This window comes from Haemaphysalis longicornis, unplaced genomic scaffold (assembly GCF_048455015.1).
Source record: "Haemaphysalis longicornis isolate Haplotype H1 unplaced genomic scaffold, Haemaphysalis longicornis Haplotype H1 scaffold_1453, whole genome shotgun sequence".
Taxonomy (NCBI): domain Eukaryota; kingdom Metazoa; phylum Arthropoda; class Arachnida; order Ixodida; family Ixodidae; genus Haemaphysalis; species Haemaphysalis longicornis.
The window spans coordinates 1-20,017 of NW_027526250.1; the positions used below are offsets into that span (position 1 = coordinate 1).

At 44.9% G+C, this 20,017-nt stretch overlaps 1 protein-coding gene and 1 long non-coding RNA gene across 6 annotated transcripts; one reads left to right on the forward strand and one right to left on the reverse strand.

Moving 5' to 3' along the window:
• Positions 1-425: 425 nt before the first annotated feature.
• On the reverse strand, positions 426-7,740 carry LOC144165673 (cyclin-Y-like protein 1). Its single transcript, XM_077695484.1, has 5 exons — positions 7,544-7,740; positions 6,624-6,795; positions 5,679-5,753; positions 5,534-5,565; positions 426-887 (listed from the first exon to the last, which is right to left on the reverse strand). The coding sequence occupies exons 2-5, from the start codon at positions 6,751-6,753 to the stop codon at positions 441-443; spliced, it is 684 nt and encodes a 227-aa protein (XP_077551610.1). The 5' UTR covers positions 6,754-6,795; positions 7,544-7,740; the 3' UTR covers positions 426-440.
• Positions 7,741-18,397: 10,657 nt separating this feature from the next.
• Positions 18,398-20,017, forward strand: LOC144165672 (uncharacterized). 5 transcript variants are annotated; one of them, XR_013321483.1, is made up of 4 exons: positions 18,398-18,533; positions 19,494-19,620; positions 19,699-19,920; positions 19,990-20,017. It is a non-coding gene; the product is annotated as an uncharacterized LOC144165672 (long non-coding RNA). The 5 variants fall into 5 exon arrangements; XR_013321484.1 differs by lacking the exon at positions 18,398-18,533 and adding an exon at positions 19,159-19,302; XR_013321485.1 differs by lacking the exon at positions 18,398-18,533 and having other exon boundaries at positions 19,361-19,620; positions 19,699-19,778; positions 19,834-19,920.

Sequence of the window (20,017 nt, forward strand, 5' to 3'; positions counted from 1 at the left end):
TTGCATTTTCTCTTCATGGCTCCTTTAACGCTGACTTGAAACACTGTGTGCAAGAATGCCTGAAATGGCATTCGCGAGCCCCAAATGTCTCTCGGGGTGCTCATTTGACTCGAATGTCATTTGAGCCAAATGCCATTTCAAAATCCAGTGTGGCAGCACAACTTTGCATTTGAGTCGAATGACATTCGGTTCAAAGACATTTGAGACGTCAGTGTAGCAGGGGTATAAGATCAATTCATCTTATGTGTTGCTGCAGAAACAGTTGAAAGCCTCCATTTTGCCTTGTTTCTGACTGGTCCTCATGGAGGTCAACAGGGCACCCAAGAGGCACTCAAAATCTTCCACCAACCGAGAGGAATTACTATTCAATTGTATTAAAATCGTGAGGACAGTGAGAGGGCACTCCTAGTGCATCAAAAAACTTCAAAAAGGAGAACAGATCAGTCCAGCCAGCCGGCCCAGTGAGACAAGTAGCCAGCTGAGCCACCCACCTTGGAGGCGAGCAGCACAGCGCCCAGCACCACCCGCCGCCAGCTGCACGGGGAGATGTCCATCTCGGCGTAGGTGAGCAGCCGCTCGAGGTAGACGAGGGTGATGATGGCGCACTCGGCGCTCAGCTGGGCGGCGTTGAACAGGGTGCGCACAAAGCGGTAGATGGTGCGGTGGTCCGGGTCGCGCATCTCGGGGGGCTCCTTGCTCAGCGGGTGCAGCCGCTCATCGAAGATGTCGCACGTGCGCTGCTGGCCGCCCCGGTCGCGGATGTGGTAGTAGATGGCCAGTGTCACGCACTTGATGGTGCAGCGCAGGTTCGGCTGGCTCACTGTGCTGTCGTCCAGGTAGATGGTCGAGCACGAGTTGGACTTCTTTAGAGGGGCCTTCTCCTGCAGCTGCGGCAGCAGAGGGAGGAAGAGGCACGTTCTTTCTTGGGCACAGAGAGCTTATGGAACGTTGTTCACTCATTAGTTCTATAAAGAAGATACAACCCCCAGCCTTCCCATCACCCCCACCCTGCCTACAACATGAAGCTGGATATCGGTTAACAATACATTGGCCCACTTGGCAATGCCAACCTTCCATTTAATGGTAGCAGGATATCATGATTGCCTATTGCCAGCCCAGCACCTTTTTTCCTTCTTAAACTCCCATCATGTGAGGTGTCTATCACCTTGTATCCTTTTTCGTAAGTCTCTTGACATGTGAAAAGTACTTAAAAGTGCCACAAAGCTGCTTCACTGATTCATTTCAGCAAATAGCCTCATCTAATGGGTGTCTACTTTGCATATCGCAAAAGAACAAAAATTTATATTTATTTATTTATTTTTCCCTCAAGGCCAACAGCATTACAGAGGGGAGTGGGGACTCATGTAGGGGGAGCAATACAACAACAACAAAAAATGAACCAAGTGCAGTAGCAGCAACAACAGTAGAGCTTCACTAACACCTTGCATCACACTGCTAATAATGCAGTGCGGGCGTTCGCTATCTTGGATGCCAGAAATCGGTCCGGAAAAGTGGTTCCATTAGCTCTTGCATACAAGCAGCTACCTGTTTCTCAAAGCTACCACTTGACAGCACATGTGGCTATGCAAGCTTCGCTACTTGTAGGCAGCTAAAACTTCGCTACTTAACACAACTAATTTTCAAGTGTCTTAATCTTCATCATAATACCCAAAGAGTCACTACAGCGGAGAGCTGCACTATCTTTTTTTTCTTTTTTCCTAGAATGACAGCACCACACTGAAGGTTGGCAAAGGCTTTTTGCGTGTGTTTCCACTTCCATCCTTCTATTTTATATTTCAGTTCCACCTTGGAAATGTGTAAGGTGCCATGTGGAGCAGATGCAGAAATTTTCCATGCCATCCATAGATTCTCCAACACCAGTTCATAGCACTCCTACTCCACAAAACCCTACTTTCATTATGTCTCCCTAGTCCAGTTAATGCTACTACACATCCAGTTTCCCTACAACCTTCACTGATCCACCTTCAGCCACCAAAAAATCAATGACACCCTAGAAACTACATGTTCTGTCAGCAAAGAAGATCCTTACTGTGTCATAAACTATATTTCATCACCTGTACATTTGCTATTTTTAAGGGCACTGCAAAATGATGCGCAGGACTGCCACCTTAAAAGAGCTATTAATATACACGATTTCTAAAAGCCCCAAAAACCACGCACACAGCAAATCAAGCTGAGACAAGCTCTATGCCACAAGCACTCCCTTTCCTTGCCCTGTTGGAAAGTGGTGTAAGCAACCAAAACATGAAATAGCGGTGCTACGCACCACTAGCACGAAACTGAAACATGAACGCAAAGAACACCCTTCCCAACTACACGGGCCATGAAGGCAAAAAACAACTTGATTAATTTGAAAGAACTAGCCTTTGGCAACCACTCAACTCCATTCCAGGCCCAGACATTTTTAACCGAAAAAAGAAAATACTTTTCATATTTCACGCTACACAATGTCAGCGGTGACAAACTAGGGGAAGTACTAAAAACAGAGTCAGTGTGCGAACTGCCCATTAGTGGTGTGATCAAATGGGAATAGAGGCACCAATGCAATTGGACGGTCATGTTTCTAGGCGGTGACACCAATCGCACGAATAAGTTGCTGTGACGTCACTAAGACCCGGCGAGAAATTGGCTGGAAGCTTGCGCTAAAATTGGCATCCCTCTTATTGGAACAATGTCGTATCCACACTTGTATGTTGTCTGCGTGGCACTTTTAAAAGGGATTGTTAGCTTCAGTTCAAGCGCACGATCCCCCGGGTACCACATCCCCAGTGCCCTGAAATGTGACACCGGGGGCAGAAATGTGGAAAATTTTCCTACACAACCTTTGTGTAGATTGATCTATTCCACCAGCATTAACAGCAGAGTGCCACAAGGGTTCCCTTAGAACATCCTACTCTTTGATTAAAAATACACACAGTAGAGCTTTAATCTTTTGTTGCCTCTGCGCAGAGAAGGCAGCCCTACTTCCACTACAAAAAACTCATGGATATAAAACCTCTGCTGAACACTGGAGGTTTCATGCCTTGCAAGTTCATCTCGGCACACTCATTTGCTTTCCATAATTCTTTACAAACAGACGTGACGTCAGAACTGGAAATGGAATCATCATTCATGTTGCGACACTAGTGAATACCGAGGCCAAATACCCCTGCTACATTGCCGTCCGAATGCTATTGGAACCGAATGTCATTTGACTCACATGAGGAACTTCAAATGCCATTCAGAATCCATTGTGCTTCACCACAATTTCGATGGCATTTAAAGGCTTCAACAATCACTCACCGTGTTGCATGGCGCTGCTGCTGTCGAGTTCTGTTTTTACATAATAATGCAACAATCACATTTAGCAGCAGTCTTTTGCAGTAAAATTATCAGATTATAAATAACGCAACCTTTGACACAGTTTTTGCTTGATTCTGAATTGCAATCAAGTTTTTTTTTATACTTTTGGGTGCATGTTTTGTGCTCCTTGCCACACTGGTTTGTTGCTTGCTTGCACTGGTGCTGAGAGTATGGAATTATTGCATCTTGATATCATTATTTAAGTGAATGAAAAGTAAAATTCCCACAATCAGGAATATTTTGTTTGTTTTAAGTACGCCAGTAATATATTTGTTAATGCTGACTTGGAACACTGTGCGCAAGAGTGCAAGAAATGGCATTTGAGAGCCCAAATGTCTCTCGGGGTGCTCGTTTGACTCGAATGTCATTTGAGCCAAATGCCATTTCAAAACCCAGTGGAGCAGCACTTCGCATTTGAGTCGAATGACATTGGGACGTCAGTGTAGCAGGGGCATAAGACGAAAGCCAGCACACTGCGCCAGAAAATCACATTACCAGCTTTTAGGGCCACCACATCTTAGCCGGTGAGTATAAAGTTTTGGTGAAATAAACAGGATTTTCAATTCAGTCTATCATTAACCACTTCTATATTATGGCAGTTAAATGGATATGAATTTGACACACTTTTTACATACACAAGTTGACAACGCCCCCAAATGACCAACCCATTCAATTGACAGAATATTCATCAACTACAATGCCAAGCTTACGATTTGACTCAAAAGTTTGCACACACTGTGGCACTGCGCATTGTGAAACACCATCATGCTGTATGGCCACAGCGCAGATGCCATTTAGAGGGAAATCACATATGTTCAGCTTCACCATTTTCTAAATGCACTCCTCCGGTCACAGGGATTGACTCAAGGGAGTATGCTTAAGTTGCGCGAACAAAGACAAGCTGGTAAAAAAAAAAAAAAAACATAAAAAGGGGTTGCTATGCAAAATTATCGCAGCAAAGATTATTTGCATTCAGTTTACTTTTTGAAAACTTCACTAGTTGCTTACATTGGGAATAGAGCACAATGTTTGCTCTGTGATTACTTTCAATGCCTACTGGCTATGACATTTAGGGTAGTCTCGAATCTTCAAGGTAAGTTTACTTGGCATTAGAGCAAGCTCTAGCCTTGAATAGGACAGTGTGAGGCACAGTAAAACTTGTAATAATGTATTTATACTGTAATTGGATTTTTAAGCAACAGTTCTCGTGTTCATGCCATAGTTTACATCTTCTTTCCTAATTTATCAGCAACAAATAAAGCTTGGGGCAGTGCCTGTGATAGGCACTGGGCGATTACTGTAGTTTAAAAAACTAAATAAGTACACAGGAAAATACCTCTTGCAAACAGAGTATCCACAATTCTCACCAGTTTTAAAAGGAGTAAAACGCATTCATCATATGTACAGTACATCTCATTTAAGAAGAAAGATGCAGAGGAGGTTGTTTGTTCACAGTGCACAAGCTGCCGAATGTGATCCTCTGAGCAGAGACTCTATGGCCTTAGTGGCTAGGGCACTTGTAAAAACATCAGCATGCACCTTTTACTTACGCTTAAAGAAAAGAACATTCGTTCTCCCTGAATGGGGCAAAAAAAGGCAGGGTGAGAAAGTTCTCCAAACTTCCCATATTTCTTCTTAAAATTTCCCGAAAAATCTAAGTTTTCCTAGTATTTGTTTTTCTCTCTCTGTTTTGGTAGTCGCCCTGTCTATAACCCAGTCGTACACAGCATGCAAAAGGGTTAAAAAATAGCCAAATAAAACTCAGCGAAGTTCGCACGCAAATTTCAGAAGTGAAAAACACAATGAAAGTGTGTTCGATCTGTTTATTCAGTATTTGCTTCAATCTCCCCTTCGGCCACACTTACAATACCAGCAGCACAGAGGAAAGGGAAGCTGCTGTTTGGCAACTGTAGTAGCTTACCTCTGCACGGAACATCCTGTAGCTCTGGGCAGCTATCTTTATAACTTAGCAAAGCTCTAAAGCTGATGCAAAACTAAAGTTGCAATAGAAGCACCAGCATTCTCTTTGCTGGAGTACCCAGCAAAGAGCAAACCAGTCCTCCAGGCATTTGACAATAGCGTTACTTATGATACAAACTTATTTCCTCCAGCATGCATGCTCAGAAAACATTGTGTCATTACGAACACAGCTAATAAATATAATACATACATTAATCTGACTTCTTCTCTTCTCCTTGCAATCTAGAAAAAAGCAAAGGGCGAGGGAGTAAAAAAAAAGAGACAGGTAGGCACATTAGTAAACCTTGTCAACTTATTAAATGAAAAAAAAAAATGCAACTAGTTAATGATCATACTTCTGACATCACTCCTTGATCTCTGCATAAAAAGGGGGCCTGCTGTTGGGTGTGTTGAAGGGTCCTGATCAAAATCTGGAAGAAAAAGTAACACCAATAAGTTTCCAAACAGTGCTTGAAGACGCAGTGGATACAAGTGCATAAGAAGTTGAGCCATCAACAGCTGCCATCCAGTCGGTCAGTCTGATTTGTATTCTACAAGCCGAAACTGCATTTTGACTGTGACAAACGTCGCATAGCAGAAAGTCCCAGTAGAAGAGGTCGTATGTTTCACAACCAAAGCAGAAGCACTGCGACAATACACTGAGCTCAGAAGTGAATAATGTCTTGGCAAGTGAGTCCCCACAAGTTTATGATACTTGGATGGCCTGTTGTTGGCTATATTAATAAATAGACGGTGCATACATTGCAAACACTGCAAAATATTCCATTATTACGAAGAACTACACGAGAAAATGACAGCTTTAAAACAAAGCATTTTCTTTTGGCTGCAACATACCAGTGCAATGCACAGCCCCTCAGCAAACTGAGTTTCAGTTTGCTGAGGGGCTGTGCATTGCAGTACCCTCAGTCTGCTGAGGTTACTGAAATACACAATTTCAATACCTTTTCACACACTCAAGCTTTACCACATTGTTAAGCTATTTTCATTTTACCCGCATATGTTACTTCTGTTGCACTCGGTCTAGGTTATAATCTTAGTGGGGATGCTGGCTGTAATGACACCGCAATAAAATTGATTTTTCGCGACAAAAGTACTGTAAAAGCTTTTTTTAAAGCTGTTACTGCTCTTTTTCCCTTTTGACTACTAAGGGCAGCTAGTTCTGTCGGCAGGCACATAATGTCACTATGAAATCACTAGTTTCCACCCGCCCAATTATTTCCTAACGCTGCAATGTGCCGTGGCGGTGTTTCGCGAGAGGAAGGCGACAGTGTAGTGCAAACCTTCAGGTTCCCTTTCACTGATGTGCTGCAGGTTCGAGGCGCTCTCCTCGGAGTGTGGGGGGTCGGCGCTGTCCTTCTTACGATGGGGCCTCGGGCTCGGCGCAGAGCAGCACGACAGGCTCCCGCCCATTTTTCATCACGCTCTCTACAAAACACTGGCAACATGGCACCCCTGCGAGGAACGAACATGCTACTTATGCACCCTACGACGCGGGCCGCGGAGGTCTGAGCACTACAGAGACTTCACAACACAGGGCACCCGCTCGGGCACAATCCCCGCGCCCGAAGAAAGCATCGACAATGTCAACGGCATGCCCTCATCGCAACCTCAGCTTTACTGACTCACTTGTCGTACTCGATCGGCTACGACACCCTCCCGGAAACAATCGCCGCCGCCAAAGCAAGCATCAGCTGGGTAGACAGCAAGCGATCATCAGAAACTTTCACATACTCGATTGCGGTACTCACTCGGCTACGGTCAATCGCGACATTTTTTTTCTCGCGCGAAGCTTTAGCTTCACGGCTAATGTGTAGTGAATGACACGAAGCAAAAAAAAAAAAAATGTGGTCACATGCCAATTGGCAATAAGTCACTAGCAACGCGCTTGGCTAAACTGGGATAATATCGCGGTGATGCGGGTAGCGCCGACAAGTCATTCATTGATTGAACCTAGCCGGCATCAACAAAAGCCGACAATGAAATGCCACCTGTTTTTGCGATGAAGCTACGATCTGGTCCTTCCTAGTGGTAAGAACGTAATGCGCTGTGCGACATGGTGCATGCTTGACGAACGTTAAGGAAGTGGGGCCTGGGGGCTTCACGGAAATAAGCAAACAATTCGCGAGATCGTATTCCATTGATGCATGCCGGGCCGGAGGCAGCCCGAACCTTTTTGAGCAATCGATGAGACATTCCTCACCCTTGCACACGGAGGATAGCTTGATATGTGTAACGGCATAATAATCGTCATCCGTTAACTTATAGTGACCAGAATCGCATACTATTCCTTCTAACTCACGGGCACTCCTACGTTGCCATTACGAAAGCAGCACAGAGATTAGGCCTAGACAGGTCGAATGTGTTAGAACACTGCTGATAAAGGAGGTACTGGTTAGAGCAATAGAGGGCGTTGAGCATGCTCTTCTGTGGTGGGGGCATGGATGAACGGAGGGGGCGCTGTGTCGGGTTGCCTGTCGTCGGGAAAATGCACCAAACATTGCCGATCGTTAACCATAAATTGCCTTGCAAAAACTTCGTTCTGAGAAACTATACATGACGAACTAAAAGCCCACCAGGCTTTCAAAAAAGCTGGATTGAAAAGTGTCCGTGAACTGGAAACCTCGGTTACAGTCACACTCATTTCATTCAATAGTTTTACACAAATGCCACTTATTTTTTTCCCTTGTTAGATCGAAATTCTTTTATGGCGAGTTCAGGACAACTAGAAGCTAAGCACACACCCTAAAAAAAATTACAGGCGGCATAGGTGGTGTTGGCCGTGTGGCTCGACATGCAGCGCGTCAGCTGTACGAATCTGCGCTGAAATATTTCTGAGTTTGGATAACCTCCGTTATGTTAGGCTATATATGCACATTTTTTACCCACCGCGGAGGGCACAAGTTGCTAACGAAGGCGTCGCGCTATATAAGACGCGAGGTCGCGAGTTCGATTACAAGCGTTGGTGGCTCTAGAATCTTGTTAGTAGCTTGAACGGCGGTCCGGGCAGGTGGCGTAAAAAAAAGGTGGCGGCGCTGTAGTCAAACGCAACTGAAAGCTCCGGCCGGCCGCGCCCCCGGCCGCATTGACGGCGACCAGGAAACCATAGAGTTTCTCAATATTAGCAGAGTCCTTCAATGCTTTACTGGTCACGAAACTGCTCCGTAACTCAATGGGAGAGCTTCATATGCTGCGTTTGGCCGCCGCGCGGTGGCGCCACCCTCTCACTGAGGTCACTCCTCGGGCGGCGTTGCGCTGGCTCGAACGGCGGAGCCGCGACGAGTTGTGTTTGTTTTGTGCGGGAAAAAATGTAACGTGCATATCGCGCTCTTGTGATGCGACTTAAGTAGTGCAACGACGATGTCGAACATGAGTTGCGTCCCGGGGTGTCGTTCCTTGTACAACGATACCACAGAAAATGTTTCCTTGTTCTTTTGACCGAGCGACGGGCCGCTGTGTGACAAATGGAGGGGCGCCATTCCAAGGCAAGCAACCGGAGATTTCAGCTTCGATTATAAGTGTGCGACAGTGTGTGGAAATGCACTGTGTGTGAGAATGAAAAAAGCAATGTTCCCTTTTGAGAGCATCGTGGACCTAGAATTGTACAAGGCTAACTTAAAGCCGGATTTGTGTCATATCAGTCAGGTTGTAGCGGTGCTTCATTGCCTGTTTGCAAACTTGTATTACATTGCGCTCAGGCTCCCGTGTAAAAAAGCTTTGGGACGTCCTTGTGGTTTTACTTTTCATATTTCCGCGAATTATCCCCGAGGGTTCGTTTTGTTTGTTTTGTAACCGCGCGTGGCCGATTCCGGTTTCTTATCTGCAGTTTCAACCAGAGCGCCCGTTTGCTCTTTTTGTCGTACGTCCCGTCGGGCAATATTGTTTGATATGGAAAGGGTGCCACCTTGTCGCTAACTTGATTTTTTGTTTCTCCGACAATGTACTCGATCCCATTTCCATGGATCTGAAATTAATAACGTTCCAAGAGTAGTGCATGCATAGCAAACGCCGCGCAACTCACTTTATCGACGTTCATCTGTTCACGTCACACTGCGGACTGCTTCTTCGACGTTTGTGTTTAATTCTAGTCTTTTGTAGTGCAGGAGACCGCTAGTTCGCTGCGTTCAGAAAAGCTTTGCGTCGTTCTTGGCTACGTGGCAATATTCTGTTTCCTCCATGTGTTGCACATCGCAGCGCGAAAAAATAAAATTTTGTACGCTGGACCACGCTCTTTTGTTTCCCTTCGTAACATTGAAATTTTTTGTTGCGTGTGATAAAATCATTTTCATTGTTCTTTTTTCGCTCTCTGTTTTTGCAAGGATTGCAAACCGTGCAAGCGGAAGGACACACGGTGCAACATATACAGGGTGTTTCAGTGAACACTTTCAAAAATTCCTGAAGGTAGGCTTTTCAAGAAAAATAGGAATTCTCTTAAGGAACAAGCTATCAGGTTCGGCGGACGTCAGCAGTTATGAGAAACATTCGAATTACATAGTTAATTAACTAAAACTCTGTAATGAACTTTTTAATTAGCGGAGTTTGGTGGTTATTGCCAGTGGCGAGTTTGTAGCCACGGAGACGACGATAACGGACCAGTTTTTAAAGCAAAAAAAAATGCACTCTGTAGAGCCCTGCAGCCCGCAAAAATCAAGTTTTTTTCCCCCATGAAACCGAAACGCAACGCACATGGTGCGCCAGAAGTCTAGTGCAAACGCAACATCCGCCGATGACGTGTTGCAGTGACTGTGTCGCCCAATTCAAAAAGGCTCTGGTGATTCTCCACGCTAGGGAATCAGCTGATATCAACTCCATCGCCTCTTGTATTTTTTCAATGATCAACGCTCACCTTATACCTCGGCTAGCGTTATCTTTTGTTTCGTTGGTAGGCGCAAGAAAGAGGCTAGCCATTGCCCACAACACGGTCGCCCGTTTCGGGAGTCCTAGTGGGCGTTGGCGACAGTTTTGCTTTTCTTTTTTTATTGTCTCAACCACATCTGACGCGGCTACCAGACGTGCAAGATGTGAAACGTCACCATCCGTTCCTTTTTTTTTTTCGTTAGGTTTATTTGCTGTTCGTTTATAATCGCTGCGTGTTAGAAAGCGCATCAGACAAAGGAAAGGTTTGTTTGCTGGGCGAGGAGGGCTTTCGCGGCTGTGGCTGCTTGCTGAGGCTTCCTAGCTAGGGAAAATTGCACTTACATTTCGAATTGGCCGCCACATTCATTGAAACACGTCACCAGCCGACGTTGCGTTCGCTCAAGACTTTTAGCGCTGCTTCAGCGCCGAGTTTCCCCTAGTAGCACAAATTGTTGCCGCAACGTTTCTGCCGTGTTGCCAATGTTGTGTAACGTTAGGCAACGTTACACAACGTGGTGACAATGTTGCCGAATGTGGGCCAACATTGGACACATTCAGCAACATTCCCGCAACGTTTACAAACAACGTATAGGCAACGTTGCCCGTATGCACATTTTTCACGTTGCAGCAATGTTGCCAAATGTGGGCCAACGTTGGAGACATTCAACAACATGCACGCAACGTTTACAAACAACGTATAGGCAATGTTGCCCGTATGCACGTTTTTTCACGTTACAGCAATGTTGCCAAATGTGGGCCAACTTTGGAGACATTCAACAACATGCACGCAACGTTTACAAACAACGGATGCGCAACGTTGCCCGTATGCACATTTTTTCACGTTTCAGCAATGTTGCCAAATGTGGGCCAACGTTGGACCCATTCAAAAACATTCATGCAACGTTTACAAACAACGGATGGGCAACGTTGCCCGTATGCACGTGTTTCCACGTTCCAGCAATGTTGCCAAATGTGGGCCACCGTAAAATCAGTGTTGGACGCATCCAACAACATTCACGCAACGTTTAACGCATGTTTAACGCGTAGGCAATGTTGCCCACATGCACATTTTCTTGCGTTGCAGCAATGTTGCCAAATGTGGGCCAACGTTGGATACATTCATGTAACGTTTAAAAACAACGCATGAGAAACTGCCATTTACACGCTTTTTTCGCGTTGCAGCAATGTTGCCGAATGTTGGCAAATGTCATATTTATGATGATAAAAGATTTCACGTGGAGTTACATAAGCTGCCTAAAAATTCAAATGATCCCGTACAGCACACTTGAATGTTTGCGATATAGTTACAGGATACGTTAATTTCGGGAGGGTGGTTAAAAGTGATCAACGCGTACGTACAGTTTCTACATATTTAGCAATGCTCACGAAAAACCTTCAAATTAACATTGTCTGTGTACATGTTTATCTAGGTTGCCGCAATATTGAGGAATGTTGAATGTATAGCAGCTTTCCATTTATTTATTATGTGAAACACCACACTAACCCATGTTTTGGAGAAATTACGTCGCCTATAAAAGTTCAAATGGTTATGCCCAATGGACGTCTTAGCCACAGTTCACTGCAACGTTTTTAGATTAGGTTGGTTTAGAAAATGTTGGTTCACTGTACCATCGCCTCGTGTACTTTAATTACTGTACTTTAGCTGCATATAATACGGCACTTACACGCACACGCACGCACATAAATGAAATCCCCATCGTCAGCCTGTCTACTGCAGGACGAGGGCCTCACCCATGCAGGAAAGAAAAGTATTCTTTCCTCCTTGCACGGCACTTGCTTCGCGCCATCTCCGCGACCCCGACATACAACCTCCCCCCCCCCCCCCCCCCCCCCTCCTTCCTCGCCCGCTCCATCGCAAGGGGAAAAAACGCGGCCGAGCTTTCTCTTCTCGCGCAAACCCTGCCGCAGCCCAAAACGAAGAATCTGACGCCCCCGCGCCGGCTCCCTCCTTCGCCCTGAGCACGGCTTTTGAAGCTCCTTTCATGGCGGCCGAGCTGGTGCGGGTCATTCAAAATGCAAAAAGGAAAAGTGCGCCCGTAGCCGAGAGGCAGCACTCGCGCCTTCTTGACTTTGCAACTTCCACTTGTCTTCCGGCACCCTCCCTGCTCAATTTGGCCTCCAACTTGTCCCTCCCATCCTAAAAAAGAACAAATCTCCCAAACTTTTCTCCTCTTTTCGTCCTATTTCATTCACGAGCGTTGCCTCCAAAATTCTCGAATCCATGGCGCTCGCACGCCTCGAATTACAAGTATGCACGAATCTGCAACTTGAACCCTGGGCCGCAGACGGGTTTTCCTCGCCAGCGCAGTGCCATTGGATTCAATTGCCGACCTTGTCTCTGCACTAGAAAACGCGAAGGCTACCAAAAACCGTGGCCTTTGTCGTCCTTTTGAACATTCGCAAAGCCTTCGACCGCTTACGCCACGAGGCTATTCACGATGCAGTAAAACGCTGCAAAATTACTCGGCCGTCACCCTCATCTCCCCCGACGTTACAAGACTGGACGAGGCCCGCCACTCCATCGCGCAAGAACCAAACAAGCAATACCCATACGCGTGGGTTGCATCATACAATGCACCCGCTCGCATCCCAAGCATCAAATTTGGGTGACAAGAATCCTGCCTACTCAGCAGGCTCCGTAACTGGCTCCGTACTGCAGCCTCCGTACCAGTGCTCACCTACAACTGAATGAGAAAATCAACAGTCCCACTTGTTCTTCATCCACATAAATCAAGCAGCCTAAAATATAGAATCCAATTCGCGAATCAAACAAAGGCGAACCAGATTTCGCTCAAATTCCAAATCAAATAACTACCCGCTCTTCATTTAAAATATGAGTTAGAAACAGGCCAGAAAATATTTTGGAGCTGGAAAGACGGGGATGAGGGGAGATTTGAACTAAGACACACTTTGTGTGGCTGGGGCCCCTATATGTACACCACGCTATGAATGCGAATTCTCAGTGTAAGGAAAAATGTAAATTTGTGGACGTCCTAGTGATATCGCGTAATGATGTTATAACACACTTGCAGTGATATCGCATGGATGTCCACAAGCAGATGATCTTGGGTGAAACATATTGTATGGACATCACATGAATGTCCTGAAATGACATTGGATATTGTGACCATTTGTGGATATCCTATGGACTTTCGTGGTTTGCTGGGTTCAGAGGCAGACCGCAAAAACCCTACATCGATGTGCGATCATTTAGAAACACAGCTCTCGAAAAACTGCAGAAATGCATGTGGAGAAGTGTCACGCTGAGCGTGTAGATTCCCCCATGAAATCTTAAAGGAACCGTGAACGTTTGAACGTTTCTCAAAACGAAAGAAACGCGTGGTGCCGGTCCGACGGATGGCGTAGCCAAACTCGGCGGCAGATCCGTTTATTTTAGTCCCTCATTTGTTGGATGATCACACAATATTATCTTAGAGTGGATGCAGCCTCGAATAAAATAATACCGCCATTCCGCGCATCGTGCGTTACAAGCCAGGTGCTGCACCGTTCTAAGACGGTCATTTTTTTCAAGATGGCCGCGGGCTGTTCCATGAATGAAATTCGTTTTTATTTCATTTTTTAGTAAGCGGGTAAATCTCATCGCCGTTCTTGGTGTTAATGAAAATATACCACAAATATGGCACCTTCGATTGAAGGTTGAGCGCGAACAAAATATTTTTTTGTTCAGGAAAAACTTACAAAAACACTCATTTATTGCTGTATCATTTTGTAAAGCTAAAAAAATACACTAACAGGCTTCGTTTACGTTGGAGAACAGAATTTTAACAGGTCAGGCAGGCAGATTCCCGATCATAGCCAATACTTTCTAGCCTCACTAAGTTATCAGTGTCGTGCGTGAGCTCGCGTCATACGCAAATTCCCCCGCAATGATCGTGTTGGCAGTGGCATTTCTTTGTGTTGCACATGGGCCCGCGGCGATTTCTTCCACGTGTAAGAAATCGAACTTCTATTATTAGTCACGCAGGCGTAATTATTATAATAATCGAAAAACTACGTCCAATAAATATAAATACAGTAGTCACTCGTTATAACGAAATCGCTTTATTCGAAATATCGCTTCATTCGAAATTTATTCTGGTCCCAACCCAAACGGATGCATTTTAGGCCGCATTACTCGAAGCGCCAGAAGAGCTAATTCCAACATGGCGGGTGTGGGTTAAGTGGCGAGCGGAGGCGTCGCCGTGCCGCGGTGACCCAGTGGCGAGTCAGGCTGTCAACATGGCAGGTCAACACAAGCTGGTACTTCGCCGGCGGTTTTCTCGAGCCGGTCATGCTCGATTCGGGTGATCCCCATTTTGGGCAAACGGTCCAAATGCGTGGTAGGGTCATTGAACTTCGTCACAACACATTGGTCAAGGGCGTGGACACGACGGTGCGCGAACACTGGCAATCGAACCGCAGAATTGGCAGTGTCGCCGACAACGAGGCGCCGAAGAACTCTTGTGTTGCAAACTTCACGGCTGCACAACTCGGGAAAACAATTCCCAGTGATCATGCAATGCCCCTAATGCGAAACCGATCAGTTTTCATGATTGTGCTTTGTACGCCCAATTAGCGGTTAATCTTTTTATTATTACTATTTATTTATTTTTTGAGCTCAACAAACAACCTCCGTCTCGAGCCACGGCATCTGCGGCGCTTTTCAGCGCAAAACTCTCGTATAGCGTTTCGTGACGCCCGCACGCCCCCCTATAAAAGGGGCACTGCCGCTGCCAATTTTTGTGGGCGGCGACCATAGCCTCCTGCATTGCTTGGTCAAATGGTCAAATTGTAGCAGGGGTTGCTCTCGCCCGGCAAGAACATGAAACAGCCACCACAGCTTATTCTGAATAACGTTTTGCTTCAGTGAATACATTATGGTTTGATTCCTCGCAGCTGTGGCGTATAATAAGCTAAACTGGTTTAGCTTTTCTCGAGTGGTTGCTTATATCAATATACCGCTTATAACGAAATTTTTCGCCGTCTTGCTGACTTCGCTATAACGAGGGATTACTGTATCTGTATCCTACATGTTTCCTCTTAGTTTTACGGAATAGCAAGCTCAGTTTAAGCCAATCTTTGCAGCGCGTTATTTGTTTTCATCAGTATTTGTTCCCCCTCGCCCCCTACTTGTTGCTTATCCCTGCTCCATTTATATGTCCCATTTGAACTTCAGCCTTCGTAATATCGCTCAAAAACAGTCACATTCAAAAGCAATCATGACTTTTCTATACTCGTCGTGCTAGTCGCACTTTTCTTATGGAGTTGATGAACAAATTTTTACTTTTTTACGGTGAGGTGCCCACAATAATTTGAAGATATGACTCAACAACGAAGCACCTTATTTCTATACCCGTTTTTTTTTTTCATTCACTTTTCCTAAAGGTATATACGCATACGACGTATACACGCAAAAATTTCTTGGCGGCGTGCATCTGACACATAAGTTTCTTGAGGACAGCTTGGACTTACAATAACTCTAAGCGGCCGCTTTTGTTGGCTATGGACGCGTTTCCGTGAAGTCCAGTCCCCGCGAAATTTGTGAACGTGTGCAATGAAGCGTCGCTGTGCCACACCTAGTAAAAAGCCAATCAATTAGGCACGACAGTCACGCTCTGAAAAATCAATACCTGCAGTGTAAATCAACTTAGATCCGTGTAAATGACACCCAAATAATGACGTGTTTTAAGCAGAGTTTCATACGAAACCAACTTTTCCATTTTGCGAATGCGCTCTTATTGGAACATCCGTGCGCTCAACGGTTCGCACCAGCCCCTGCAGGCCGTGTCGCTCATGCAATTGGTATACCGATTGTCTCATCTTATAGTGTGATTTAGTTATTCCAGAAACCCACCACAGTGGCTGTTGTGCTTGCGCTGAGTCCAAGGATTGAGCCCGAGGACGCGGGCTCGATTGCAGGCCGTGGCAGCCGCTTTTTGTGTGTGTGTGTGTGTGTGTGTGGAGGCGAGAAGCGGAAATGCCCGTGTGTTCGGGATTTCGGTGCACGTTAATTAGATCCCCAGGTAGTCAAAATTAATCCGGAGCCCTCTACTACGGTGCGCCTCATCGCCTGTGTAGCGTCGGCGCATGAAACCTCATAATCAGTCAAATCAGATATTTTAGGGCGATTTTAACACATCATTAAACTTAAAGAGCAAAACACAGCTGCTGAGTACCGATAAAGCCGCGCAGCTTTCACCCTCAACTGTGCGTTGTCACGTATGGCCAACTATCGGGCTGTTTTCATGAGTCTTTTACAAATGCCACTCGGGTGCGTTTTTGTCCATGTGCATGCCGCATATATCCAGGAAACTGACCAAATGCACAGCGCCTGCTAATTAACCCAACGCGCGCGTGAAACGGACGGCGCAGCATTTCGACGTCGTGAGGCACGAATGAGAACTTGGGTTTCATTGCCGTGTGTTATCTTGCAATCATTATTTGCTGAATAAATAAACAAACTGGAATTTCAACAAGAAAATAGCTTTTTATGCCATCGTCAAATGGTATCTACTCCGACTTGGCTTCATTTACGTTCCATAGCCGCTCACTTCACCATGACATCATACCGAAATTTAACGCGGCCTCTTTACAATGGAGATGTGTTCTTTTGGGAAACGTGCACCATATGGAAAGACAAAGTGATCGGGTATACGCCGTGTTTTTCATTCGACGTGTTGGCCGTATCTTTAAGAAGTTCGCGCACATTTCTTTCATAACTGCCTGAAAACAGCATCCAGAAATGACTTCCCAACTTTCCTTTCCTATTGTTAAAACATTGCGCGCCTTCCTTTGTAGTAAACGGTTGCATTATAAAAAGGTAATCGTGCATCGACAAGGAAAATTTCCAGTTCCATTTTGCTAAGTTTTCACAAGCGACTCGCACTGTTAACTTTCTCTCTTAAAGGAGTACTGACACCAAATTTTTGCTTCATGTTTTTATTCGTTAGGTGTAATAGGTGTAATATTTGGTAAATGTTGCCGTGAATGGGTATTCTAGCGATTGCGCGATTACAATGGCGATCTTCGGAAGCCTATTTATGGCCCCTTTAAAGCATGCATGGCCGGGTTGTTTTATGTTGCCGCCTGTATATCCTTAAACAAAAATAATCTAGATAGAAGGCTCAAACATTGCCTTGTTGCTGGATCCTCATAATTGCTCGAAAAAATTAATTTACTGGAGAAATTTTATATGCAAGCTATATAAATTTCTGTGCATCATATGGGTGTGCGAGCCGTATACATGTCGCCAGCTAATTACAATCGTGTGTTTTCCCTTCATATATACATTGCCGCAGTAATTACGGTTGATTTATGAAATAGATTCAAGCCCAAAGTTCATGTACTTTAAATTGCCCCCTTCTTGTGACATTTAGTCACTGTTATAGCCCCTCTGATCAGCGAACGTTCCAACTAGTCCACACCTTGCACCTTTGTTTGAGATAGACAACATGAAGTGGGCAGTTTTATATTTCAACTTCCCCATAGACATTTCACCTACCTCGAGCGCCAAAGTCAGAGCACCATGATATTGTAACATATATGGAACAATAAAACAAAACAAAGACCTAACCCTGGTGTGACACCCACCCATTTTCCAGGAGATACTGCCTGTACGAAAGCTCATTGGCCTATTTCAAGGATCTTTTCTCATTATACAAACGAACCTTCCAAGTAACCTGAAAATTTTTGCTCTTGTTCCCTTCCAATAGCATTGCACACACTATCTTCAGATTTTTCCTGGTGTAATTTTTATTCGTAAGAGGTTCCAATGCATCGAACACTTGTCGCGTTCTGCTTGGCGCGAAACGAAATACAGCAGGGCGCCAGGCGTTCTCGGAACCCCGCCTTTTTCCGAGACTTCAGCTGGGAATCAGGCACGCTGTCTCGCGCATTCCTTTCTTCCTGCATGCCTTATTTTTTGTTTTCGTCGACGCTCCGTCCCGTCCGGTCCCTTCTGTGTGTCGCGAAGGAAGTTTCAGCAGCCGAGCGCGAGTTGGGGATGGCCGAAAAAAAAAAAAAAAGACAGAAAGAAAACGCTTTCGTCCTTGGCCAGCGTCCTACCCTCCTCTCACACGCGCACACGTGCGCGCCCCTCGCAGAGGGGTCCTCCCCTCATGCTCCTTTGCGACTGGCAGCCGGCGGTGGGTTGGGAAGAGTAGACGAGATGCGCGCGCTTTTTTCAGAAAGGAGCAGCCATAGTGACAATCAAACGGAATGGAGAAGGAACCATGTCATACGAAATATTGTTGTGTGGCCGCATGTTACGGCGAATATTTGCGGGCCGAAAAGTTCATAGCAACCGACCAGTGAAGGTAAGCGCTCGATTTTCTGAGCTCGCCTCGTTCTTTCGAATGCAGTTTACTTCGTAAAAGAGCGGGAACAGGATTGCCCTCCCGTTTCTAACTTCTAAGCATATCCTTGCTTTTGTGAATGCGTACGGTTGTAAAAGGGGAACACTTATTCACTTAAATTTTATGGAAAGAGTATAATGAGAAATCAGGTGGGCGCTCAGTAGTAGATTTTTTGTTATGATGCTGAAATCGAGTGTATATATGTTCTGCAAGAACCTTGATATGTACGATTGGCTTTTAATTTACTTCTCGCCGCAGCTGCTCACGAACGCGAAAAAATACAACTAATAAATATAACTTTGTTATGTTTTATTTCACGCGGGTTTCGGCGGCATGCTGTAACGGAACACAATTTAGCGTTGCAGTTAAGCCATATGTTATCAGCTGCTTATGCGAACCATCTTACGATGTAAAACAACGCCTGACGTCTTTGTAGTATTCACATATTTTCCATGTGAAAGGCTGGTCTACGTCGGATGCTTATAACTATAAAGAAAATAAATGACAAATAAAAATAAATAAATAAAATGATCAAAATAAATAAAAATAAGAAAATAAAACAGCTCAAGCCAGTTTTTACCACATTTTTCGAGAGCAAAAGGTAAAATTAGGCAACCAAGAAAATACACGGTTGTAATTTCATCTAGTTGTACATGTAATGTTTCCCTTCTTTACATTTGCCTGTTTACTAATTTTTGTTCGTTGCGTTTTTATGTTTATGGCCATTGAGGTCATTATCGTCCTCTTTCAATGATTGCCGACGTACCACGTCGTCATCAGTTGGTCGGCTTCTCTTGTTAATTTAAAATTCTCTGGCAAGCTGTCTGATCGAAGTCTTTTCACTTAATTACTCAATGGCCTGGAAAGAAAGCTGTAAGGTATTTTATATAATTCAGTATTTTGTCCTTTTCTGTTTTCCAGGGATGCTTGAGAAACCAACTCAAGCGATGTGCGTCATAAAGTTGGCACGGGCATTAGAAAAAGTTAAACAAGCAAGACAAAGTGAAAAGTGAAGAGGCCTGTTTTGCTATAATATTCCTTCCTAAAGGTAAGGTTTTCTCTATTAGCTAAAATTTGCTTCACTTCAGTTTTCTGAACCACTTCTATACACTCTGTTTTGTTTCAGAAATACCTTATGATTTACCAGCACCACAACATTGACACACGAATAAGCTCATCTGGCAGCAAGCGTCATCCAAACTGCAGGTGAGCTTCTGAGCACCCTGTGTGTTAGAGCAATGCCATTTTGTTTGTTTTCCAGGAATGGCAGTCAAACCTCATTTGAAGTGCCAGTACAAGAAAATTGATGAGGCCATATTGTATGCCAAAAGTCCTGGTGTTCTGAGAGGTGAGACATTATCTATGCTGTAACAACTTTGCAACTTCTCCTAAACTATAGCTTTTTTTCATTTCGCAGAAGCGTGGCAGTAACAACCCCATGTTAC

Coding starts and splice junctions, on each gene's coding strand:
- LOC144165673 (XM_077695484.1), bottom strand. CDS start 6,753: ATGGGCGGGAGCCTGTCGTGCTGCTCTGCGCCGAGCCCGAGGCCCCAT. Junction 5,754..6,623: donor CAGTGAAAGGGAACCTGAAG/GTTTGCACTACA, acceptor TTTTTCTTCCAG/ATTTTGATCAGGACCCTTCA. Junction 888..5,533: donor AGAGAAGAAGTCAGATTAAT/GTATGTATTATA, acceptor CTGCTGCCGCAG/CTGCAGGAGAAGGCCCCTCT.